Consider the following 26881-nt stretch of genomic DNA (forward strand, 5'->3'; position numbering starts at 1 on the left):
AATCAATGATGAAGATAAATTCAGCCTGCCAATCAGAACATGCTGGAATAATAACAATAACAGAGACGTAAAGACAGACAGCTGTTGAGAGGATATCAGAGACAGTCCAATTTCAGTTTGTGGTGTGAACACCTCTCCTCTGTTTGAACTGGAGGTCAGGATGACCTGCAGGGTTTACTCAGCAGAGGGTTTGATAGTATATTTGGCAGCCCGAACACCTCTGACAGGACATCATAAACATAAAGAAACAACAAACATGTTTGTTTTCCTGTGTGAAGTTCCCAACATATGTTCTGCTCTTCACCGAATATCCAGACGTATATTTCCTCTATTGTTGTTGTTTTCGTATTGTTCTTTGTACACACTTGATCTGTACTGTGCTCTATTGTTTACCTATAAATCCGTAAACTCTGTTAATTTGAAATGGAAATATCACATCCATAAAGAGAGATGGTCTGACTCCAGACCATCAACTTTAAACCTGATTGTGTATTTGTTAAAGAAAGATTTAATCTGAAATATTCACTCTATGTAATTTTATATCACTTTATATGTTTATGATGTCACCTTCTTTGTGTACAAAATGTAAGATGCTCATGTTTGCTGTTTAATAAATAAAAACAGGAGTGAACGGAGTTCTGAGCGGGCGACGTGATGACGACAGTGAAGACGGCGGTGACGTCAAACGTCCTGTGATTCGCGGGAAAAGTGAAAAAATGGCGATGAGGGAGGTTTGAAGTTTAGCGCCACGAAATCAGAGCGAGAGACAGAACGGGTGAGTCTGTCTGTCCGTTCGTCCGTCCGTCTGCCTGCCTGCCTGCCTGCGTACTTGCGGCTCGGGGACCGGAGGACACGCCGGAGAACGTAAGATTTATTCTCTACTTTAACTGAAACACCGTTAGTTTCGCGGAGCAGCCAACTGAGGGAGAGACAGGAGGGGAGTAATGAAGTACATGTACTCGAGTACTCAAGTACTGAAGTACATTTACTCAAGTACACTTCTGAGGTACTTGTACTTTACTTGAGTATTTGATGTGATGCTACTTTGTATTTCTACTCCCCACTACATGTATTCAGTACCTGTAGTTGCTAGGCAGATCTGGATTACTGATGGTAAATATAATCTCCCTTAAATCAGACTGTAGTTCACCTGCAGTAAATCCAGCAGCTACCCTGCAGTATACAAAGCCATTAGAACTAGCTGCACCTTTACCAGCTCTGAGAACACTTTACTGATCAATCATTATAAAACATATCAGAGATATTATTCTGAAATGGACCAATCAGACAATGACTACTTTTACTGTCGCTACTTTAAGTACATTTAGATGAATTTGACTGAAGTAGCAGACAGTATAACCCGGGTTAGATATCTGACAGGGACCCGGAGAGGTTTGGGGGGTGGGGGGGGGATAATGCTGGGTCAGTTAGTGGAGATCACCTCAGAGTTTGTAGGTAGTTAGTAGAGGTGGATATCACAGACTCTAGATACAGGTATCTGTGTTCTGATTGGAGGATGCACTGAACATGCCCTGATGTGTCAAAATCCCCCAGACAGTTCAGGAATGAATCACATCCTGTCTCTCTGACAGCCTGTCTCTCTGTCAACCTGTCTCACTGGAAGTCTGACTCACAGAGTGTCTGTGTGCCTGCCTCTCCACCTCTCTGTCTGCAGGATGCTGGAGGACCTGATTGGAGCGTTCTGTGACCTGGAGCCTCAGGTGTCTCCTGGGGGCGTGGCCTGTCAGAGGGGGCGGGACCTGATGGAGGGTGCAGAGTCTAGTCTGAGTGTTGGACAGTTCGTCCTCTGTCATTGGTCGGATGGGCTCTACTACCTGGGCAAGATACAGAGGGTAAGTCGCTCCTGATTGGTGGCTGTAAGTCTCTGTGCTGTGATTGGCTGTAAGTTCTCTGTTCTGTGATTGGCTGTTGTAAGTCTCTGTGCTGTGATTGGCTGTTGTAAGTGTCTGTGCTGTCATTGGCTGTTGTAAGTCTCTGCGCTGTTATTGGCAGGTGAGCCCGCCCCGGCAGAGCTGCTTCGTCACGTTTGAGGACAACTCGAAGTTCTGGGTCCTCTGGAAGGACATCCAACATGGTGAGAGACAGACGGGCAGAAACACAGACAGGGATATACTCTTCCCTCTGGCTGTCAGTCACACTCTTTGTCCAATCACATTTCAGCTGGCGTGCCAGGGGAGGAGCCTCGCTGCTCTGTGTGTCACGAGGCGGAGACACACTCTGACAGCCAATCAGAAAACAGGATCCTCATCTGTGGGAAGTGTGGCATCGGTCAGTGAGACAGGCGGTGTTTTTAGAGAATATTTAAATAAATACATATATAAATAAACAATTCACCCGTCTGTCTGTCTGTCCTTCAGGCTTCCACCAGCAGTGCCATGTCCCTCCTGTGGGGGGGGACAGCACTCCCCCGCCCTGGTTCTGTAGACGCTGTGTCTTCGCCCTGGCTGTCCGGGTACACTCACTCACTCACTCACTCACTCACTCACTCACTCACTCACTCACTCACTCACTCACTCACTCACTCACTCACTCACTCACTCACTCACTCACACTCACACTCACTCTCACACACACATACTCACTCACACTCACTCACTCACTCACTCACTCACTCACTCACACATACTCACTCTCTCACACACACATACTCAGTCACTCAGTCACTCACTCTCTCACTCACTCACTCACACATACTCACTCTCTCACACACACATACTCAGTCACTCACTCACTCACTCACTCAGTCACTCACTCACACATACTCACTCTCTCACACACACATACTCAGTCACTCAGTCACTCAGTCACTCACTCACTCAGTCACTCACTCACACATACTCACTCTCTCACACACACATACTCAGTCACTCACTCACTCAGTCACTCACTCACTCTCTCACTCACTCACTCACTCACTCACTCACACACATACTCACTCACTCTCACACATACTCACTCACTCACTCACTCACACATACTCACTCACTCACTCACTCACACACACATACTCACTCACTCACACACATACTCACTCACACACATACTCACTCTCACACACACATACTCACTCACTCACTCTCACACACACTCACACACATACTCACTCACTCACTCACTCTCACACACACATACTCACTCACTCACACACATACTCACACACATACTCACTCTCACACACATACTCACTCACTCACTCACACACATACTCACTCACTCACTCACATATTCACTCACTCACTCTCACACACACATACTCACTCACTCACTCTCACACACACATACTCACTCACTCACTCACTCTCACACACACATACTCACTCACTCACTCACTCACTCACTCACTCACTCACACATACACACTCACATACTCACTCACACTCACACTCACACACACTCACATATTCACTCACACACACAGCACTCTTCTCTCTGACTCCTGTCTCCCCTCAGAAAGGAGGCGCTCTGAAGAAGGGGCCCCTGGCCCGGGCCCTGGGGGCCATGAAACAGGTGCTGCTGTACTCTCTGGATTCTCTGGACTGGGACTCCCAGCACCGCTCCAACCAGCAGCAGTGCTACTGCTACTGCGGAGGGCCCGGAGAGTGAGCCCTGCACACCTGTCTCACCTGTCTCTTTCTCTTCTGTCTCTCTCTCCCCTGTCTCACCTGTCTCTCTCTGCCCTGTCTCTCTCTCCTGTCCCCCCAGGTGGTCCCTGAGGATGCTGCAGTGCTTCAGGTGTCAGCAGTGGTTCCATGAGGCCTGTACCCAGTGTCTGCAGGGGGACATGCTGTTTGGAGACAGGTGAGAGGAGGGGGTGGGAGGGAGACAGGTGAGAGGATGGGAGGGAGATGGGTGAGAGGGAAAGAGGGAAAGAGAGAGGATGGAGAAGAAAGGGAGACGGGTTGTGTGGTCCAGCAGCTGAACTGGTTCTGCTTCGGTTGATCTGAGCTCTGATGGATCTGGGTCTCGGTTCCCGTGATGTAAACCAGTTTCCGTGGAAAGCCAGAACTGGTTTGCAGTCGGGAACATGTTGTGTGTGTGTGTTTGTGTAGGTTCTACCTGTTCCTGTGTGCGGTGTGTGGGGGCGGCTCAGAGTGTGTGCGGCGCCTCCCCCTCCGCTGGGTGGACCTGGTCCAGCTGGTCCTCTACAACCTGTCCCTCAGCAGCAAGAAGAAGTACTTTGAGCTGGAGGAGATCCTGGTCTTCATCAACCAGCACTGGGACCACCTGCAGCTGGGGAAGGTAGGAGCCGACTGAGCCCCCGAGTCCACACACACACACACACACACACACACACACACACACACACACACACACACACACACACACACACACACACACACACACACACACACACACACACACACTACATATGTTTCTGTACCCAGTCTAATAACCTGTCTGTCTGCAGCTGTCCAACACCCCTCCTGCAGAGAGGGGGCAGCACCTGCTGGAGGCTCTGAACAGATACAAGAGCAGGTAACACACACACACACACACACACACACACACACACACACACACACACACACACACACACACACAACATATTCATATGTGTGTGTGTGTTCAGGTTCCTGTGTGGGAAGGAGATAAAGAAGAGGAAATGCATCTTCCGCCTCAGGACCAGAGTACCCCCCACCCCACCCTCCAAACTCTTTCCTGAGCGCGCTCAAAACACTGTGGGGGGGAGGGGCGTGGCCAGGTACAGGTGAGAGTAACACACGGGCTGCTGGAGCATAACAGATGTGCTGGTAGTTAGCTCAGAAATGACTGTGTGTGTGTGTGTGTGTGTGTGTGTGTGTGTGTGTGTGTGTGTGTGTGTGTGTGTGTGTGTGTGTGTGTGTGTGTGTGTGTGTGTGTGTGTGTGTGTGTGTGTGTGTGTGTGTGTGTGTGTGTGTGTGTGTGTGTGTGTGTGTGTGTGTGTGTGTGTGTGTGTGTGTGTGTGTGTGTGTGTGTGTGTGTGTGTGTGTGTGTGTGTGTGTGTGTGTGTGTGTGTGTGTGTGTGTGTGTGTGTGTGTGTGTGTGTGTGTGTGTGTGTAGTGCCTCAGCTGAGAGGAGGAAGAGGAAGGCTAAGTGGCTGCTGGAGGACGCCATCCCTAATGTAAGTGTGCGTTTCTTCTTCGTGGGTTTCCTGGGAATCGTCAGCCTCTCAGGAAGCGTCCTGACGGGGTGGAGTGACTCACTGGCAGCTTACTAACAGCTGTTCTCTAGGGAGGGGTCCAGACTTGTCTCACTGAAATCTATGAAAGGCTGGGCCCCTCCTTAGAGGGGAGGTACAGTATATAAGCTATAGGTGAGCTGAATCAGTCAGCTGTAGGTAAGGGATGGTTGGTACTGGGATCAGCTCTCAACAGGGGCTCTGGGTTAGCTCCTCCCTTAGTCAGCTGATCAGAGGGGAAATACGAGGCATCTATACTACTGCGTAATACATGTACAGATTCAGTGGGGTCCCAAAGTCCTTCTGAAGTCTCCGAACCACTGTTCCCTGTGACATCTCGCTCAGAAGTCAGGGGGTAGAGGTTAGGAGAAGGTTCAAAGGTTTTATTTGTCATATGCACAGCAGATACAAAATGAAAATCTTATATCCCAGGCTCCTCCAACAACTCTACATGCACAGTGCAAATAAGATAAATAAAATAGTGCAAAAATTAGACAAGAAAGTATATACAATAACAACAGCAAGGAAGTAAAGATGTGACATGTATACAATAACAACAGCAAGGAAGTAAAGATGTGACATGTATACAATAACAACAGCAAGGAAGTAAAGATGTGACATGTATACAATAACAACAGCAAGGAAGTAAAGATGTGACATGTATACAATAACAACAGCAAGGAAGTAAAGATGTGACATGTATTATATAAATACTTCTGTCAGCAATAAAATGCAAATGAACTCTTTAAAAATCATACGATGTGATTTTCTGGATTTTTGTTTTACATTCCGTCTCTCACAGCTGAAGAGTACCTATGATAAAAATGCCAGACCTCTACATGCTTTGTAAGTGGGAAAACCTGCAAAATCGGCAGTGTATCAAATACTTGTTCTCCCCACTGTATGTGTATGTGTGTACTATAACAGATGAGAGTAGACATTCACACAGCTCAGGAGTTCAGCAGTCTTATAGCCTGTGGTATAAAACTGTCTCTGAGTCTGGTGGTCTTGGTCCGCATGCTGCGGTACCGTCTGCCAGACGGCAGCAGACAGAACAGATTGGTGCTGGGGTGATGGGGGTCCTTTAATATCCTACCGGCCTTCTTCCTACACCGCTGGGTGTAGAGGTCCTCCATGGATGGCAGCTCCGTCCTGGTGATGTGCTGAGCAGTTTTCACCACCCTCTGTAGAGTCTTACGGTGCAACTGCCATACCAGGCGGTGATGCAGCCAGTCAGGATACTCTCGATGGTGCACCTGTAGAAGTCGCAGAGTATCCTGGAGTCCATGTTGAACTTCCGCAGCCTGCGGAGGAAGAAGAGCCGCTGTCGAGCCGTCTTGGATATGACCCTGGTGTGATGTGTCCATGTCAGGTCCTCACTGATGTTTACCCCGAGGAACCTGAAGCTGCTGACTCTCTCCACAGGAGTCCCGTCGATGGTGATGGGTGTGTGTGCCTCTCTCTGCCTCTTCCTGTAGTCCACAATCAGCTCCTTTGTTTTGCTGACGTTGAGATGGAGGTTGTTGTCCTGGCACCAAGATGTCAGGGCTCTGATCTCCTCTCTGTACGCCGTCTCGTCGCCGTCTGTGATCAGGCCGATGACGGTCGTGTCGTCAGCAAACTTGATGATGGTGTTGGAGCTGTGTGTGGCCACGCAGTCGTGCGTGAACAGGGAGTAGAGGAGAGGGCTGAGCGCACAACCCTGAGGGGCTCCGGTTTTGAGGGTCAAGGTGGAGGATGTGATGTTCCCCATCCGCACTGCCTGGGATCTGCCCGTTAGGAAGCTCATGATCCAGTCACAGAGGGCGCTGTTGAGCCCAAGGTCCCTGAGCTTAATGATGAGCTTGGAGGGCACAATGGTGTTGAATGCTGAACTGTAGTCAATGAACAGCATTCTCACATAAGTGTTCCTCTGGTCCAGGTGGGAGAGGGCAGTGTGGAGGGTGAGGGAGATGGCATCATCCGTGGACCTGTTTGCCCTGTAGGCAAACTGCAGGGGGTCCAGTGAGTCAGGGAGGGAGGAGGTGATAAAGGTTTGACTAACCGCTCAAAGCACTTCATGATGGTGGAGGTGAGTGCAACTGGGCGGTAGTCATTGAGGCAGATGAAGAACACGAGACACAAACCATATCAGTTTCTTCTTCATGTGTTTCAGACGGATCTCTCCTGCAGCTGGTCCTCCCCTCAACACATGGCCAACATCTTCGATTTCACCCTGGATGAGCTGCACAGCCTCAAGAGGTGAGGTGATTTACTTGCAGCGAGGCGCAGCTAACTACTCCTCTTTACTCGGAGAGTCGAGACATCATAAACTACACATCTTTATTCATTATAACCATTTCTCCTGATGTCTCCCAGCAGCTCCAGCACAGCGGTCAGTATCGACCAGGACTCCACCTCCACCTCTGGCTCTGCTACCAGCAGCTGCTCTCAGATCAGGTAACTAACTGACTCACTAGGCTGGACCCTCGTTTACGGAGCACCTCCTTTCTACGGAGCACTTCCTGTTTACATCACGCGATAGAAGCTGTTCCGTTGCGCTCCAGAATCCTGATAGCAAATTACTTAACGAGCACACCTCAGCTGAAGAGGATCCAGACACTTTACTCCTTTTTCTGTAGAAGCATTTATTGGAGATTACTGCAGGCGATGAAATAAATAGAACACAGATGAAGCTGTTCCTTTGGCCTCCAGTAATTAGTGAGTTAACAAGGAAATGATGTATATATAGCTGGTGTCATTTAATCATTTCCTGTTTAAAACAAGTCTTAGTCTTTCTGGAATCATACAAATATGTTTGTTTAACTAATCAACAAAAGCATCTTGTATAGATTGATTCTTAATATTAGTTTCTAATGTTATTATCCAGCTGTGGTTTGAAACTGTAATATCCTCCTTCTTCCCCTAAACCTATATCTATAATTAAACTGAATGTGAGACTGTTCAATGACCCACAGATATCCTACTATTCCACTGTTAGACTTCATGTTGTGAATAATGGTTCAGACCTGAGGAAGTGAAATAAGCAAAGTATTTAACATTTACTATTCCTTCCTCTGATCTCAGAGTAGAGGTCAGAATATATCCATCTGTCTGCAGCTTCATGTCTTCTATTAGGAGACCTGTATCTCTGACAGAGGGATCCATCTGTCTGCAGCTTCATGTCTTCTATTAGGAGACCTGTATCTCTGACAGAGGGATACATCTCTGCAGCTTCATGTCTTCTATTAGGAGACCTGTATCTCTGACAGAGGGATACATCTCTGCAGCTTCATGTCTTCTATTAGGAGACCTGTATCTCTGACAGAGGGATCCATCTGTCTGCAGCTTCATGTCTTCTATTAGGAGACCTGTATCTCTGACAGAGGGATCCATCTGTCTGCAGCTTCATGTCTTCTATTAGGAGACCTGTATCTCTGACAGAGGGATCCATCTGTGCAGCTTCATGTCTTCTATTAGGAGACCTGTATCTCTGACAGAGGGATCCATCTGTGCAGCTTCATGTCTTCTATTAGGAGACCTGTATCTCTGACAGAGGGATCCATCTGTGCAGCTTCATGTCTTCTATTAGGAGACCTGTATCTCTGACAGAGGGATCCATCTGTCTGCAGCTTCATGTCTTCTATTAGGAGACCTGTATCTCTGACAGAGGGATCCATCTCTGCAGCTTCATGTCTTCTATTATTATACACCTGAACATCAGCAGGAGAGGACTCTTTAAAGTAGAGACACTACATACTGATATACACCTGAACATCAGCAGGAGAGGACTCTTTAAAGTAGAAACACTACATACTGATATACACCTGAACATCAGCAGGAGAGGACTCTTTAAAGTAGAGACACTACATACTGATATACACCTGAACATCAGCAGGAGAGGACTCTTTAAAGTAGAGACTCTACATACTGATATACACCTGAACATCAGCAGGAGAGGACTCTTTAAAGTAGAGACTACATACTGATATACACCTGAACATCAGCAGGAGAGGACTCTTTAAAGTAGAGACTCTACATACTGATATACACCTGAACATCAGCAGGAGAGGACTCTTTAAAGTAGAGACACTACATACTGATATACACCTGAACATCAGCAGGAGAGGACTCTTTAAAGTAGAGACTCTACATACTGATATACACCTGAACATCAGCAGGAGAGGACTCTTTAAAGTAGAGACACTTCATACTGATATACACCTGAACATCAGCAGGAGAGGACTCTTTAAAGTAGAGACACTACATACTAATATACACCTGAACATCAGCAGGAGAGGACTCTTTAAAGTAGAGACACTACATACTGATATACACCTGAACATCAGCAGGAGAGGACTCTTTAAAGTAGAGACTCTACATACTGATATACACCTGAACATCAGCAGGAGAGGACTCTTTAAAGTAGAGACTCTACATACTGATATACACCTGAACATCAGCAGGAGAGGACTCTTTAAAGTAGAGACACTACATACTGATATACACCTGAACATCAGCAGGAGAGGACTCTTTAAAGTAGAGACTCTACATACTGATATACACCTGAACATCAGCAGGAGAGGACTCTTTAAAGTAGAGACTCTACATACTGATATACACCTGAACATCAGCAGGAGAGGACTCTTTAAAGTAGAGACGCTACATACTGATATACACCTGAACATCAGCAGGAGAGGACTCTTTAAAGTAGAGACTCTACATACTGATATACACCTGAACATCAGCAGGAGAGGACTCTTTAAAGTAGAGACTACATACATCGAATGTGGAAAAACACACCCGCGGCTGTTTGCTTTGCGAGTGTGCGTGCTGCCTGAGGGGTCAGGGACAGGTCACAGGAGTTGCACTGTCTGGCACAGCGTCACTGCTGAAAGTTGACTTAGGCCTACGTGGAAGAGGGCAGAAAGTGCAGAGGCCAACTCGACCGCAGCAGAGAACGTGATCTTACCGTACTGTGAGCGAGCGAGAGTTAGGTCTGCGGTCTTGGCCATTAGTTCATTTACTTATTTTTCTGTAAGTAATATGTTGTCAAATATGTTCAAACTTAAATAAACGACCTATACAAGTAGTTATGTCTCGTATTAGTTTGTCCTGTTATTGACGTAATGCAAAAATACAGATATTCGAATGGTTCGAATATCTGTATTTTTTTAGAGGGAATATTAGAATGTCCTTTTTGAGCAAGTTTGACAGCCTTAGTACGCATTGCATCCTGGGATATGGTAGACCGCGGAGGATACATCAGGTGTATCCTCCAAATCCAGGAAAAGTGGGCCGCATTCAGGGAGGTTTTGTCTTTTTTAAAATTGGGACAGCCTTCTCTCGGGGGAAGTGACGCAAGCGGTTTACTCTCCTCCGAAAGATGTGGCCGTTGAATTGAGACACGGCGGCTGTCGTATAGCTCAGTGGGTAGAGCAGGCGGCCATATACTGTGGTTTGATCCCCATGCGGGGGACCCAGGTTCACTAAAGGACTGACTGACTAAGGGAACCAGTGACTCACTAAAGGACTGACTGACTGTCTGACTCACTAGCACTGACCTGATTGGTGTCTCTCTGACCTTTTGACCTTTGTGTGTCCTCAGAGGGGGGCTGGGCAGCAGAAAGAGGAAGTTGCCTAGCAACAGCTACAGCCAGTGGGCCAATCGCAGTGAAGCTGGGGAGGATCCTCCCGGGCTGCAGGAGGAGCAGGAATCTGCAGCCCACTTCCTGTCGGACTGCCCCCCCCTGCACTCCTCCATCTCCTCGTACTTCGGGGGGGCGGGACGGCTAAGCAGCGGCGAGCGCTACCAGGTCCTGGCCCGCCGGGTCACCGCCGGGGGGGCCACGCACTACCTGCTGCAGTGGGAGGGCACCACTCCTTATTAGGGCGTCACATGACCAGCTTCCTCCTGTGCAGATATTATGTGTTCCAAGTTACCCTGCGTACCTGTCGACAGGTATGCAGTTGTCACACAGGGCTTCATCTCCACGTTACCCTTGGTTTATCTGGTGGTCAGTGTAAGCCGTCACCTGGTCAGGAACGCTCTGTCATGGTTAGTGAAACGCTGAGTCATGCTTCGTCACACTTGATTTCTGAATGCTTTATGCTACGCTGACTTTTGTATGTGACACACACTGTGTTACGGTAACATGTTATATTGATGTTGTGCTTCAGTGTTACTCAGCGTCATGTTAGAACAACTGAAGACTAACTGTAGCCAAAGAACACACACACACACACACACACACACAGAGTCAGTAGTTGTTAATATTATGTGTCAATCAGTTTGTTGTTGTCTCCTGACTTGTTAAACAGTCAGAACCCCCCCCCCCCAACAGCCTCACCATGCTCTACCTGTGCAGGTAATCATCAGGTGAGACCATTTGATCTCTGCAGTCCTCTCTTGACAGGAAGCTGCATCTGAACTTCCTGTCAGCCCCTGAATATGAGACTCCATATTACCCAGAGTGCACTGCACCTGTTATCTATGCAAACATCAGACCGACATCATCGAGTGATCGATCATCATCGAGGTTAGCTTCAGGCATTGGTTTGAATGAGGAATGCTAACAGTGCTAACAGTCTCTGAGACGTTAAAATGTCACTGTGTCACTTTAAACCTGGCTGCCATGGTAACCACGCTCCCCTCTCATTGGACGGTTGTTTCGATCATGTGACTGTTATGTAGACCAATCAGCTGCCAGTTCTCTGAATAAAGAAAACATATTTGACCTTTGACTGTGTGTGTGTGTGTGGGGGGGGGCGGGGCGGGGCGGGCAATGAGAGTGCGACAGCAGGTAATCTGTTAATAGTTTTAAAGTAAATGCAAGACTCAAAAACACCGGAGACGAACAGGGTTCTGCAGGGAGACAGACAGGAGGTCAGAGAGAGAGAGAGAGAGAGAGACAGGGAAGAGACAAGACAGGTAGAGAAAGAGACAGGAGGTCAGAGAGAGAGAGAGAGAGACATGGAAGAGACAAGACAGGAGGTCAGAGAGAGAGAGAGAGAGACAGGGAAGAGACAAGACAGGAGGTCAGAGAGAGAGAGACAGGGAAGAGACAAGACAGGTAGAGAAAGAGACAGGAGGTTAGAGAGAGAGAGAGAGAGACATGGAAGAGACAAGACAGGAGGTCAGAGAGAGAGAGAGAGACAGGGAAGAGACAAGACAGGAGGTCAGAGAGAGAGAGAGAGAGACAGGGAAGAGACAAGACAGGAGGTCAGAGAGAGAGAGAGAGAGAGACAGGGAAGAGACAAGACAGGAGGTCAGAGAGACAGGTAGAGAGAGAGAGTCAGGAGGTCAGAGAGACAGGTAGAGAGAGTCAGGAGGTCAGAGAGAGACAGGTAGAGACAGACAGTCAGAAGGTCAGAGAGACAGGTAGAGAGAGTCAGGAGGTTAGAGAGAGACAGGTAGAGAGACAGTCAGGAGGTCAGAGAGAGACAGGTAGAGAGAGTCAGGAGGTCAGAGAGAGACAGGTAGAGAGAGTCAGGAGGTCAGAGAGAGACAGGTACAGACAGACAGTCAGAAGGTCAGAGAGAGACAGGTAGAGAGAGACAGGAGGTCAGAGAGAGACAGGTAGAGAGAGTCAGGAGGTCAGAGAGAGACAGGTACAGACAGACAGTCAGAAGGTCAGAGAGAGACAGGTACAGAGAGTCAGGAGGTCAGAGAGAGACAGGTAGAGAGAGTCAGGAGGTCAGAGAGAGACAGGTACAGACAGACAGTCAGAAGGTCAGAGAGAGACAGGTAGAGAGAGACAAGAGGTCAGAGAGAGACAGGTAGAGAGAGTCAGGAGGTCAGAGAGAGACAGGTACAGACAGACAGTCAGAAGGTCAGAGAGAGACAGGTAGAGAGAGTCAGGAGGTCAGAGAGAGACAGGTAGAGAGAGTCAGGAGGTCAGAGAGACAGGTAGAGAGAGAGTCAGGAGGTCAGAGAGAGTCAGGGGGTCAGAAAGAGACAGGTAGAGAGAGAGAGTCAGGAGGTCAGAGAGAGACAGGTAGAGAGAGTCAGGGGGTCAGAAAGAGACAGGTAGAGAGAGACAGGTAGAGAGAGAGTCAGGAGGTCAGAGAGATACAGGTAGAGAGACAGTCAGGAGGTCAGAGAGAGACAGGTAGAGAGAGAGTCAGGAGGTCAGAGAGATACAGGTAGAGAGAGTCAGGAGGTGAGAGAGAGACAGGTAGAGAGAGAGTCAGGAGGTCAGAGAGAGACAGGTAGAGAGAGTCAGGAGGTCAGAGAGAGACAGGTAGAGAGAGTCAGGAGGTCAGAGAGACAGGTAGAGAGAGAGAGTCAGGAGGTCAGAGAGAGACAGGTAGAGAGAGTCAGGGGGTCAGAAAGAGACAGGTAGAGAGGGAGACATGTAGAGAGACAGTCAGGAGGTCAGAGAGACAGGTAGAGAGAGAGGAGGTCAGAGAGAGACAGGTAGAGAGAGTCAGGAGGTCAGAGAGAGACAGGTAGAGAGAGAGTCAGGAGGTCAGAGAGAGACAGGTAGAGAGTCAGGAGGTCAGAAAGAGACAGGTAGAGCGGAAGACATGTAGAGAGACAGTCAGGAGGTCAGAGAGAGACAGGTAGAGAGAGACAGGTAGAGAGAGAGTCAGGAGGTCAGAGAGATACAGGTAGAGAGAGTCAGGAGGTCAGAGAGAGACAGGTAGAGACAGACAGGTAGAGAGAGAGTCAGGAGGTCAGAGAGATACAGGTAGAGAGAGTCAGGAGGTCAGAGAGATACAGGTAGAGAGAGTCAGGAGGTCAGAGAGATACAGGTAGAGAGAGTCAGGAGGTCAGAGAGAGACAGGTAGAGAGAGAGTCAGGAGGTCAGAGAGAGACAGGTAGAGAGTCAGGAGGTCAGAGAGATACAGGTAGAGAGAGTCAGGAGGTCAGAGAGAGACAGGTAGAGAGAGAGTCAGGAGGTCAGAGAGAGACAGGTAGAGAGAGTCAGGAGGTCAGAGAGAGACAGGTAGAGAGAGAGTCAGGAGGTCAGAGAGATACAGGTAGAGAGAGTCAGGAGGTCAGAGAGATACAGGTAGAGAGAGTCAGGAGGTCAGAGAGATACAGGTAGAGAGAGTCAGGAGGTCAGAGAGAGACAGGTAGAGAGAGAGTCAGGAGGTCAGAGAGAGACAGGTAGAGAGTCAGGAGGTCAGAGAGATACAGGTAGAGAGAGAGTCAGGAGGTCAGAGAGAGACAGGTAGAGAGAGTCAGGAGGTCAGAGAGAGACAGGTAGAGAGAGTCAGGAGGTCAGAGAGAGACAGGTAGAGAGATAGTCAGGAGGTCAGAGAGAGACAGGTAGAGAGAGTCAGGAGGTCAGAGAGAGACAGGTAGAGAGAGTCAGGAGGTCAGAGAGAGACAGGTAGAGAGAGAGTCAGGAGGTCAGAGAGATACAGGTAGAGAGAGTCAGGAGGTCAGAGAGAGACAGGTAGAGAGAGTCAGGAGGTCAGAGATACAGGTAGAGAGAGTCAGGAGGTCAGAGAGAGACAGGTAGAGAGAGTCAGGAGGTCAGAGAGAGACAGGTAGAGAGAGTCAGGAGGTCAGAGAGAGACAGGTAGAGAGAGAGTCAGGAGGTCAGAGAGAGACAGGTAGAGAGAGTCAGGAGGTCAGATAGAGACAGGTAGAGAGAGTCAGGAGGTCAGAGAGAGACAGGTAGAGAGAGTCAGGAGGTCAGAGAGATACAGGTAGAGAGAGTCAGGAGGTCAGAGAGAGACAGGTAGAGAGAGTCAGGAGGTCAGAGAGAGACAGGTAGAGGGAGTCAGGAGGTCAGAGAGATACAGGTAGAGAGAGTCAGGAGGTCAGAGAGAGACAGGTAGAGAGAGTCAGGAGGTCAGAGAGAGACAGGTAGAGGGAGTCAGGTAAAGATCTGTGCTCTCTCCATGGAGGATCTGGTGAAGCACCTGTCCAGGTGTCAGCAGATGGGCTGGATGGATGTGATTGGTGAGTTGATGACTGCTGGATCCAACGTATCACATCCTCTCATGTCACAGTGTCATTGTGATGATGTCACAGTGTCGTTGTGATGATGTCACAGTGTCGTTGTGCTGATGTCACAGTGTCGTTGTGATGATGTCACAGAGATGAAGAGTAGCTCCATCCATTGGCTGTCGGTGGGCCGGAGGGCGGGTCCTGCGGAGTGGAGCAGGATGTTCTGCATACTGTCAGAAGCTCAGCTGCTGCTGCTGACCCTGAACCCTGTACCTGACCCGGCACCCGACTCTGAACCTGGTACCCGACCCTGAACCCGGGACCCGACCCTGAACCCTGTACCTGACCCTGAACCTGGTACCCGACCCTGAGCAGTAGCACTGTGCTGTCGGCCAGCCTCAGTGAATGAGGGTCCAGCAGCTGCTCTCTGGAGCTGGTCCTCTCAGCTTCACGCTTCACTGCTGAGCTGCACATAGGAGCCCCCCCCATCCATAGCCCTCCATTGTCAAACAGACCCCTTGAAGTGAAGTGAGTGTTCATCGTGACCAAGTGGTGTAACGACACCGGGTCAGTCAGCCGGTTCTCCTGACCCTCTGTATTTAAATCATAATGTCCTGAAACATCTGGAACGCGTCTCTTCCATCTTCCAGTCATCGGGGGCGGGGCTTATTGACAGGAGGCAGGGCTTGTTGATAGGAGGCGGGGCTTAAATAACACTAGATGGTCCAGTCCCGGCTCCAGCGCTGGATCCAGTTCTCTTTAAAACTGCACGGGTAAAACACCTGACTGTACAGCTGGACCCCGACCCCCAGAGTTTAATCACAGAGGCTGAGAGGAGTCCTTATCAGGGGTTTACCTCAATACCAAGGAGGTGAGGGGAGGGGTGGAGGAGAGGAGGAGGGGGGGGGGGGGGAGGGAGGAGGGGAGGGGAGGAGGAGGAGAGGGGGAAGGGAGGAGAGGAGGTGGGGAGAGGAGGGGGGTAGGAGGAGGGGAAGATGTGATGAGGAGACAGGAAGTAGGGCAGCCTCACTGCAGGGAGGGGCCACTGCTGACAGAGAGCTGCAGCCGAGTAGCATCGTTGGCATCAAGCTAACAGACAAACAGGCAGATAGACTGACAGACAGGCAGAGAGACAGACAGGCAGAGAGACCTACAGAAGGAGAGACTGACAGGAGGAGGAGAGACAGGTCTTTAGTGTTTCCACGCTCAGCATCAGCCTCCATCTTTCCTTCTCTCTCCTCCTGCTGAAGGAGGACATGGATCCCTAACCCGGTGCTGCCACACCTGGAGGTACACAAGTGGCCACATCTACAAACCAAAACACACAATAAAGAAATACCACTCATTATGAACTAAAGTCAAGTTTAATCAACGAAAAGTAAAGCAAAAAAAAAAGTTGATATATACTAATGTTCTTCTGTGGTTCCAGGTGTCCCTCTTCTACTGGCGCAGAAGGGGGACACCTGTGCTGTCTGGTTGCTAAGATACAGCCTCCAGGTGACATCCGCACCACCTGGCTCCGCCCATAAAGGTGAGCAGGAAGTAATGCATAAAATATCAATCATAATAATGACTTCACGTCACCACCGCTAAGCTAAAGGAGGCTAATGTTGGGCTATAGAGGAACTACAGCACGGTCACATGACTTCACGTCACCACCGCTAAGCTAAAGGCGGCTAATGTTGGGCTATAGAGGAACTACAGCACGGTCACATGACTTCACCTCACCACCGCTAAGCTAAAGGAGGCTAATGTTGGGCTATAGAGGAACTACAGCACGGTCACATGACTTCACCTCACCACCGCTAAGCTAAGGCGGCTAATGGGCTATAAAGGAACTACAGCACGGTCACATGACTTCACGTCACCACCGCTAAGCTAAAGGCGGCTAATGTTGGGCTATAAAGGAACTACAGCACGGTCACATGACTTCACGTCACCACCGCTAAGCTAAAGGCGGCTAATGTTGGGCTATAAAGGAAATACAGCACGGTCACATGACTTCACATCACCACCGCTAAGCTAAAGGCGGCTAATGTTGGGCTATAAAGGAACTACAGCACGGTCACATGACTTCACGTCACCACCGCTAAGCTAAAGGCGGCTAATGTTGGGCTATAAAGGAACTACAGCACGGTCACATGACTTCACAGTCACCACCGCTAAGCTAAAGGAGGCTAATGTTGGGCTATAAAGGAACTACAGCACGGTCACATGACTTCACCTCACCACCGCTAAGCTAAAGGCGGCTAATGTTGGGCTATAAAGGAACTACAGCACGGTCACATGACTTCACATCACCACCGCTAAGCTAAAGGCGGCTAATGTTGGGCTATAAAGGAACTACAGCACGGTCACATGACTTCACATCACCACCGCTAAGCTAAAGGAGGCTAATGTTGGGCTATAAAGGAACTACAGCACGGTCACATGACTTCACGTCACCACCGCTAAGCTAAAGGAGGCTAATGTTGGGCTATAAAGGAACTACAGCACGGTCACATGACTTCAGGTCACCACCGCTAAGCTAAAGGCGGCTAATGTTGGGCTATAAAGGAACTACAGCACGGTCACATGACTTCACCTCACCACCGCTAAGCTAAAGGTGGCTAATGTTGGGCTATAAAGGAACTACAGCACGGTCACATGACTTCACGTCACCACCGCTAAGCTAAAGGAGGCTAATGTTGGGCTATAAAGGAACTACAGCACGGTCACATGACTTCACGTCACCACCGCTAAGCTAAAGGAGGCTAATGTTGGGCTATAAAGGAACTACAGCACGGTCACATGACTTCACGTCACCACCGCTAAGCTAAAGGAGGCTAATGTTGGGCTATAAAGGAACTACAGCACGGTCACATGACTTCAAGTCACCACCGCTAAGCTAAAGGAGGCTAATGTTGGGTGTGATGATGTTTACTCGTCTCAGTCAGATTTGACCTCCAGACCAGGGGATTATTATAATCTGATAAAAGAAGATCAGCTCCTCCCTCTGAGGAGGGTTAGAAAAGAGGAGACAGACAGACGGAGGTGGACTTTGAAGACGGTAGGAAGTGTGTGTGTGTGTGTGTGTGTGTGTGTGTGTGTGTGTGTGTGTGTGTGTGAGGTCGGATGGTGCACAGGAAGTCATTGTTTCAGATTTGTAAATAAAGTGTGTCTGATGAAAGTATACATCTATCTGTCGTGATCGTGTTGCTGATCACGTGACGTCACACACACTGCCACCCACCGCTGGTCACCAAGGCAACCGCCAGAGCCAGTTACCACGGCAACAGATGTTCAGCCAAGAACTACATCCTGTCCCATGATGCACTCTGTCTGTTCCAGATGTTCCCGAGAGAGGAGTCCGCAGACTGAGCATGCCCAGTGCCTCCGAGGATACACACACCACCAGAGTGACGGTAGACAGTCACACACACACACACACACACACACACACACACACACACACACACACACACACACACACACACACACACACACACACACACACACACACACACACACACACACACACACACTACTGTTTCCATGGTGACAGCAGTCTGAGGATGTGGAAATATCCCATAATCCTCTGCTCCACTCCTCGAACACTGTGTTCACTTCTTGCTCTCAGAGAGCTGTTCAATGTGCACATCAAATAAACAACAACAACAACAACAACAACAACAACAGAGACACCGGTGATATGTTTTAATGATGGTGTGTCCTCACGTCTCCTCCGGACTTCCTCTCCCGCAGATTGAAGCAGTCTCTGCGCCGGACTCACTCCCAGCCCAAACTGAGGAGCGAGCTGCACCCCCCCACCAGCAGGTACGCACACACACACACACACACACACACACACACACACACACACACACACACACACACACACACACACACACACACACACAAACACACACGGTTCATAGTGTGGCCCGTTTCCCAGCCTGTTACCTGACCCTGAACCTGGTACCTGAGCCTGAACCCTGCATCTGACCCTGAACCCTGTACCTGACCCGGCACCCGACTCTGAACCTGGTACCCGACCCTGAACCCGGGACCCGACCCTGAACCCTGTACCTGACCCTGAACCTGGTACCCGACCCTGAGCAGTAGCACTGTGCTGTCGGCCAGCCTCAGTGAATGAGGGTCCAGCAGCTGCTCTCTGGAGCTGGTCCTCTCAGCTTCACGCTTCACTGCTGAGCTGCACATAGGAGCCCCCCCCATCCATAGTCCTCCATTGTCAAACAGACCCCTTGAAGTGAAGTGAGTGTTCATCGTGACCAAGTGGTGTAACGACACCGGGTCAGTCAGCCGGTTCTCCTGACCCTCTGTATTTAAATCATAATGTCCTGAAACATCTGGAACGCGTCTCTTCCATCTTCCAGTCATCGGGGGCGGGGCTTATTGACAGGAGGCAGGGCTTGTTGATAGGAGGCGGGGCTTAAATAACACTAGATGGTCCAGTCCCGGCTCCAGCGCTGGATCCAGTTCTCTTTAAAACTGCACGGGTAAAACACCTGACTGTACAGCTGGACCCCGACCCCCAGAGTTTAATCACAGAGGCTGAGAGGAGTCCTTATCAGGGGTTTACCTCAATACCAAGGAGGTGAGGGGAGGGGTGGAGGAGAGGAGGAGGGGGGGGGGGAGGGAGGAGGGGAGGGGAGGAGGAGGAGAGGGGGAAGGGAGGAGAGGAGGTGGGGAGAGGAGGGGGGTAGGAGGAGGGGAAGATGTGATGAGGAGACAGGAAGTAGGGCAGCCTCACTGCAGGGAGGGGCCACTGCTGACAGAGAGCTGCAGCCGAGTAGCATCGTTGGCATCAAGCTAACAGACAAACAGGCAGATAGACTGACAGACAGGCAGAGAGACAGACACGCAGAGAGACCTACAGAAGGAGAGACTGACAGGAGGAGGAGAGACAGGTCTTTAGTGTTTCCACGCTCAGCATCAGCCTCCATCTTTCCTTCTCTCTCCTCCTGCTGAAGGAGGACATGGATCCCTAACCCCCCCACCCCCCCAGGATGCTCTGTGAGTCTTGAAACAGCCTTTGTCCTCTGTGTGTGTGTGTGTGTGTGTGTGTGTGTGTGTGTGTGTGTGTGTGTGTGTGTGTGTGTGTGTGTGTGTGTGTGTGTGTGTGTGTGTGTGTGTGTGAGAGAGTGTGAATACAGAGGGGGTTGGCGTCCTCCACCTGATTTGCATGAGCAGTGTGTGTGTGTGTGTGTGTGTGTGTGTGTGTGTGTGTGTGTGTGTGTGTGTGTGTGTGTGTTTTTTAGCTTCAGTCTGCACACTGCTAGCCTGGTATGTTAGCATGTGGTTAGGCTAATCGCATGCTGTTAGCCAACGTGTTTAGCTAAAAAAGGTTAAATACATAGTCAAAGACACACACACACACACACACATACACACACACACACACACACACACACACACACACACACACACACACACACACACACACACACACACACACACACACAAACAAAGCACTCATCCCTGTAGAATTAGCATGTGGGCTGCTCGTTACAATAATGACAGCTAACAGAGGTACCACACACCTGTGTGTGTGTGTGTGTGTGTGTGTGTGTGTGTGTGTGTGTGTGTGTGTGTGTGTGTGTGTGTGTGTGTGTGTGTCTGTCTGTCTGTCTGTCTGTCTGTGCTGTCAGAGGTCACAGCTGACCCCCCCCCCCCCCCCATGCTATGTTTAGCTGGTTGGACATGGATGGTGTGCTGGTCTGATGTGCTCATGTTGAAGCAGTGGGTGTTTCTGGTTGCCTCTATACGGACTCAGCGACCAGGAGCCAGGTGGTGAAGGAGGAAAGAGCAATGCCAATACAGCGAGGAGACGACACACCTTGAATATCAGAACTGTGCAAACAGGAAGACTCAGACACAGGGTCCGAGAGGCAGCGGGGGCAGCTTCTCATTTTAAAGACTGAATATAAATGTGGTGATGCATTACTGTCCAGCACTGTGGAGTTCCTCAGGGAGGCGTCGCAGGGCCTCTTTGTTTCTGCTGGATTGAACCCAGGTGTGTTGATGGGGTCTCTCTGGGAGCTGGGTCTCAGCTGGGTCTCAGGTGGTTCCTGTTCATCAGGAGAGGACATGAAGACCCAAGTCCTTTAACGTTTTCTAGACTGGACACGGGTATCTGATCCTGAGTGAAATAAATACCAGCTGACCATGATGCTAACATCTGGAGACCATGTCACATTTCTCCTGTTGGCAGTTTACACTGAATGTGAATACAAATGTTTACTTCCTGTGGGAGGGTTTGATAACTTGTCGTCTCTGATGGTTGTTGTTGTTGTTGTTGTGTTTTCAGGTGTGTGATGCGGCGGCAGCGTTGTGGTAGCCAGGAGTCGTTGCTAAGCGCCGGCTGTGTGTCGTCTCTGGAGCTCAGGATGGACCAATCAGTGATCATCAAACCAGTCCACTCCTCTCTGCTGGGACAGGACTACTGCTTCGAGGCAACACACACACACACACACACACACACACACACACACACACACACAGTTAGGCACCTCCCTTTAAGAGCAAGACTATGACCATGGATGTATTATAAGAATAGGAAACAGGCTTGGAGGCGGGGTTCATTCCTATTAGAGCCAAAACAACCTGCTGCTCAAACATTTCCCATCACGCCTTGCTGTTTGGGCAGAAGTACCCTATCATACAGCACAGTGTAGGCCTCTTAAGCCCCGCCTTCGATGACCGCTCTCTGTCAGTCAGATTAATGCAGAGGGAAAATACTCTGGATTAATCTTTCAGAGCATTTTACAACTTTTACACCCGAAAGATTTAAATTTGGACAATACAAATGTTTGTGCTGGGGGCTGTATTTTTGGGCCCAGTGACGTCACGGACTGACAGGAAGTTATATTACCACTGTTTGGCCACTACGAACCTTTGCTTCCACGTTCAGCACACTTCCTGAGTACTTGACTATGACCCCTGAACCCTGTTTCTATGGTGATGACCTCTGACCCTTCGTCTCCCAGGTCACGACCTCCACAGGAACAAAGTGCTTCTCCTGCCGTTCAGCTGCAGAACGAGACAAGTGGATGGAGAACCTGCGCAGAGCCGTGCACCCCAACAAGGACAACAGCAGGAGGCTGGAGAACGTCCTGACGGTGTGGGTGATCGAGGCCAAAGACCTGCCCGCCAAGAAGAGGTGCACTGAATACCGTACATGTCTACAACATGTAGAGGCCGTTACTGTACACGTCTACAACGTGTAGATACTACAATAACATGTATAACTCGGTATATAAACCAGGTATAACAGCCCCCCCCCCGGCCTGCAGGTACTTCTGCGAGCTGTGTCTGGACGACAGTCTGTACGCCCGGACGTCCTGTAAGCTGAAGACGGACACCATTTTCTGGGGCGAGCGCTTCGACTTCACCAGCCTGCCCTCCGTCAGCGCCGTCACGCTGCATCTGTACAAGGACACGGACCGGAAGAAGAAGAAGGATAAGAGCAGCTACGTGGGGCTGGTCAACATCCCTGTCGCCACAGTGACCGGCCGTCAGCTGATGGAGAAGTGGTATTCAGTGAGCACGCCCAGCACCATCCGCGGTGGGTGGAAGACAAAAAGAATAACGTGCTTTATTTATCTTCAAGAGCCCAGTGACGATGGTGTTTTACATTTATTTGCAGCGACTATTTTGACTTCAACATCACAACTGTTTATTGATGACTGACGTTAGCCTCATTAGCATCATTAGCCTCAATAGCATCATTAGCTGTGAGGAGCATGTGCTGTGCTGCAACATGACTACGGAAAGGCTGTCACTCCTGATTCCAAGGCCCTGTAAGGCCCGCCCCCCCACGCAACATCAGGGCCAAAACTGTGCTTCCTGTTTCCTGTTGCAGGGAAGTCTTCTGTGCCGTCGGTGCGTATCAAGGCCCGTTATCAGAGCATCATCATCCTGCCCATGGAGCAGTACAAAGAGTTCGCTGAGTACATCAGCTCCAACTACCTACTGCTGTGCTCCAGCCTGGAGGCCTCCATCAGCCTGAGGGCCAAGGAGGAGCTGGCTGCTGCGCTGGTGCACATCCTGCACAGCACCGGCAAGGCCAAGGTACACACACACACGCACACGCACGCGCACGCACACACACACACACACACACACACACCTCCATCCATCATCCATCCATCATCCATCCATCCATCCATCATCCATCCATCATCCATCATCCATCCATCATCCATCCATCCATCCATCATCCATCCATCCATCATCCATCATCCATCCATCATCCATCATCCATCATCCATCATCCATCATCCATCATCCATCCATCCATCCATCATCCATCATCCATCCATCCATCCATCATCCATCCATCCATCATCCATCATCCATCCATCATCCATCCATCATCCATCATCCATCCATCATCCATCATCCATCCATCATCCATCATCCATCCATCCATCCATCATCCATCCATCATCCATCCATCCATCCATCCATCATCCATCCACCCATCCATCATCCATCCATCATCCATCATCCATCCATCATCCATCCATCCATCCATCATCCATCCATCATCCATCCATCATCCATCCATCCATCCATCATCCATCATCCATCCATCATCCATCATCCATCATCCATCCATCATCCATCCATCCATCATCCATCCATCCATCATCCATCATCCATCATCATCCATCATCCATCATCCATCCATCATCCATCCATCATCCATCCATCCATCATCATCATCCATCATCCATCCATCCATCCATCATCCATCATCCATCCATCATCCATCATCCATCATCCATCATCATCCATCATCATCATCCATCATCCATCATCCATCATCATCATCCATCATCCATCCATCATCCATCCATCATCCATCCATCATCCATCCATCATCCATCATCCATCCATCCATCATCCATCATCCATCCATCATCCATCCATCATCATCCATCATCCATCCATCATCCATCCATCCATCCATCCATCATCCATCCATCATCCATCCATCCATCCATCATCCATCCATCATCCATCATCCATCCATCATCCATCCATCATCCATCCATCATCCATCCATCCCTATGAGAGGGTTTAAATCAAATTGAATAAAACTCTACGCAGGACTTCCTCACTGACCTGATGATGTCAGAGGTGGACCGTTGCCGTGACAACGACCAGCTGATCTTCAGAGAGAACACTCTGGCTACGAAGAGCATCGAAGAATACCTGAAGCTGATCGGACAGAAGTACCTGCAGGACGCCCTCGGTACTGCCCTCAGTACTCAGTACTCTGTGTACTCTTTGTACTCACTGTATTCACTGTACTCTGTACTCACTGTACTCAGTACTCTGTGTACTCTTTGTACTCACTGTACTCACTGTACTCTGTACTCACTGTACTCACTGTACTCACTGTACTCTGTACTCACTGTACTCAGTACTCTGTACTCACTGTACTCTGTACTCACTGTACTCAGTACTCTGTACTCACTGTACTCACTGTACTCACTGTACTCACTGTACTCTGTACTCACTGTACTCACTGTACTCTGTACTCACTGTACTCTGTACTCTGTACTCACTGTACTCACTGTACTCTGTACTCACTGTACTCACTGTACTCACTGTACTCTGTACTCACTGTACTCAGTACTCTGTACTCACTGTACTCTGTACTCACTGTACTCAGTACTCTGTACTCACTGTACTCACTGTACTCACTGTACTCACTGTACTCTGTACTCACTGTACTCTGTACTCTGTGTACTCAGTACTCACTGTACTCAGTACTCTGTACTCTCTGTACTCACTGTACTCACTGTACTCTGTACTCACTGTACTCAGTACTCACTGTACTCTGTACTCACTGTACTCTGTACTCATTGTACTCAGTGTACTCACTGTACTCTGTACTCACTGTACTCTGTACTCAGTGTACTCAGTACTCACTGTACTCTGTACTCACTGTACTCTGTTCTCTGTGTACTCAGTCTCTTGATGCTACTACTAATCTGAAAATACTGCTTGAATTTGTGATTACATTCAATTGTGTGTGTGTGTGTGTGTGTGTGTGTGTGTGTGTGTGTGTGTGTGTGTGTGTGTGTGTGTGTGTGTGTGTGTGTGTGTGTGTGGGGTGTGTGTGTGTGTGTGTGTGTGTGTGTGTGTGTGTGTGTGTGTGTGTGTGTAGGGGAGTTCATTAAAGCTCTGTATGAGTCTGATGAGAACTGTGAGGTGGACCCGTCTCGCTGTGCGACGTCTGACCTCTCCGAGCATCAAGCTAACCTGAGGATGTGCTGCGAACTCGCCTTCTGCAAGATCCTGGACTCCTACAGGCAAGCAAACACACACACACACACACACACACACACACACACATACGATGTGTCGATGCTGTATATACACATATTAAATATATTACAACGCCCCCCCCCCCAGGGTGTTCCCCCGTGAGCTGAAGGAGGTGTTTGCGTCATGGCGTCAGGAGTGCAGTAACCGGGGGCGACCAGACATCAGCGAGCGGCTCATCAGTGCCTCGCTTTTCCTGCGCTTCCTGTGTCCGGCCGTCATGTCGCCCTCGCTGTTCGACCTGATGCAGGAGTTCCCCGACGAGCGCTCTGCCCGGACCCTCACCCTCATCGCCAAGGTCATCCAGACCCTCGCCAACTTCAGCAAGTAAGCTGGAGGGCTTTTACTGTGAAGGGCTGCAGGGCTTTTACTGTGAAGGGCTGCAGGGCTTTTACTGTGACGGAACTTCACCTGTGTCACCTGTGTGCAGGTTCGGCACTAAAGAGGAGTACATGCTGTTCATGAACGACTTTGTGGAGCGTCAGTGGAGCAGCATGCAGCGCTTCCTGCAGGAGATCTCTAACCCCGACGGACTGAACCACACCGCCGGCTTCGACGGGTACATCGACCTTGGCCGGGAACTGTCCAGCCTGCACACCCTGCTGAGCGAGCTTGACCAGGTAACCCACCTGCAGAAAGACCAGGTAACCCACCTGCTGACAGACCAGGTAACCCACCTGCTGACAGACCAGGTAACCCACCTTTCTGTCTCTTCTTGTCTCTCTGTCTGTCTGCAGTCGTGCCTGGCGAAGCTCGGTCCTCTCCCTCGGATCCTCAGAGAAGTGTCTGCGGCTCTGGTTAACCCTGGGGGAGGGGCGTATGCTGGAGGAGGGGCGTATGCTGGAGGAGGGGCGTATGCTGGGGGAGGGGCTTATGCTGGAGGCGGGGCGTATGCTGGAGGCGGGGTGTATGCTGGGGTCATGTCCTCTCCGGAGCCTCAGCGTATGGTGTCCCCGCCCCCAATGTCCCCTCCCCCCCTCTCACCGCCCCTCTCCCCCCCTCTGGCGGCCTGTAATCCCTCCCTCGGCCTACAAGGCGGCGTCGGACTGGATGGGGGGTGAGCAGCATTTCCTGTTAGCATGAGCAGAGACACCTGTACTACATGATATATTTTACTGTGATTTACATTGTGTGTGTGTGTGTGTGTGTGTGTGTGTGTGTGTGTGTGTGTGTGTGTGTGTGTGTGTGTGTGTGTGTGTGTGTGTGTGTGTGTGTGTGTGTGTGTGTGTGTGTGTGTAGTTTGGTAGACTTCACCAGGCTCCCCTCCCCCACTCCAGAGAACAAGGACTTGTTCTTCGTCACCAAAGGGTCCAGCCTCCAGCCGGCATCAGGTGACCTTTGTGTGTGCGAACCTGAAGCAGAAAGCATCATGTGATTAAATACACTTTGATTCACCTGTTAGTTTTGACTCTACCTTCATGATGTCACTTCCTGTAGGCCTGCAGGGCTCCCCGGCGCCAAGCTCATCGTACTCA

The 26881-nt window shown here is 49.8% G+C and overlaps 2 protein-coding genes across 3 annotated transcripts in view; both read left to right on the plus strand.

Moving 5' to 3' along the window:
- Window positions 1-715: 715 nt before the first annotated feature.
- phf19 (PHD finger protein 19) lies at window positions 716-11895 on the plus strand. 2 transcript variants are annotated; one of them, XM_063897001.1, is made up of 14 exons: window positions 716-864; window positions 1676-1853; window positions 2014-2095; window positions 2182-2289; window positions 2379-2473; window positions 3472-3620; window positions 3724-3819; window positions 4071-4260; window positions 4430-4497; window positions 4592-4729; window positions 5062-5122; window positions 7335-7420; window positions 7538-7618; window positions 10767-11895. In XM_063897001.1, exons 2-14 carry the CDS (start codon window positions 1677-1679, stop codon window positions 11047-11049), a joined length of 1614 nt encoding a protein of 537 aa, XP_063753071.1. In that variant the 5' UTR covers window positions 716-864; window position 1676; the 3' UTR covers window positions 11050-11895. The 2 variants fall into 2 exon arrangements, with proteins under 2 accessions (XP_063753071.1, XP_063753072.1); XM_063897002.1 differs by having other exon boundaries at window positions 7541-7618.
- A 6430-nt stretch (window positions 11896-18325) lies between these two features.
- The window catches only part of LOC134873415 (disabled homolog 2-interacting protein-like), a 23075-nt gene continuing 14519 nt past the window's right edge, over window positions 18326-26881 (plus strand). Inside the window, 13 exon segments of the mRNA XM_063896998.1 lie at window positions 18326-18469; window positions 18810-18881; window positions 21376-21520; window positions 22055-22227; window positions 22361-22632; window positions 22930-23138; window positions 24183-24327; window positions 25249-25393; window positions 25497-25733; window positions 25837-26050; window positions 26144-26463; window positions 26646-26737; window positions 26844-26881. The exon segment at window positions 26844-26881 is cut by the window's right edge and continues 433 nt beyond it. Of these exon segments, the coding sequence (XP_063753068.1) occupies window positions 21383-21520; window positions 22055-22227; window positions 22361-22632; window positions 22930-23138; window positions 24183-24327; window positions 25249-25393; window positions 25497-25733; window positions 25837-26050; window positions 26144-26463; window positions 26646-26737; window positions 26844-26881 (1983 nt within the window). The 5' untranslated portion in view covers window positions 18326-18469; window positions 18810-18881; window positions 21376-21382.

Source organism: Eleginops maclovinus, chromosome 12 (genome assembly GCF_036324505.1).
Source record: "Eleginops maclovinus isolate JMC-PN-2008 ecotype Puerto Natales chromosome 12, JC_Emac_rtc_rv5, whole genome shotgun sequence".
Lineage (NCBI taxonomy): Eukaryota > Metazoa > Chordata > Actinopteri > Perciformes > Eleginopidae > Eleginops > Eleginops maclovinus.

What these genes read in the sequence shown, in the direction of transcription:
- phf19 (XM_063897001.1), top strand. Translation starts at nt 1,677, where the DNA reads ATGCTGGAGGACCTGATTGGAGCGTTCTGTGACCTGGAGCCTCAGGTG. An exon ending in CTGAACAGATACAAGAGCAG is followed by an intron (nt 4,498 to 4,591) that starts GTAACACACACA and finishes GTGTGTGTTCAG; the next exon opens with GTTCCTGTGTGGGAAGGAGA. An exon ending in AGGGGCGTGGCCAGGTACAG is followed by an intron (nt 4,730 to 5,061) that starts GTGAGAGTAACA and finishes GTGTGTGTGTAG; the next exon opens with TGCCTCAGCTGAGAGGAGGA.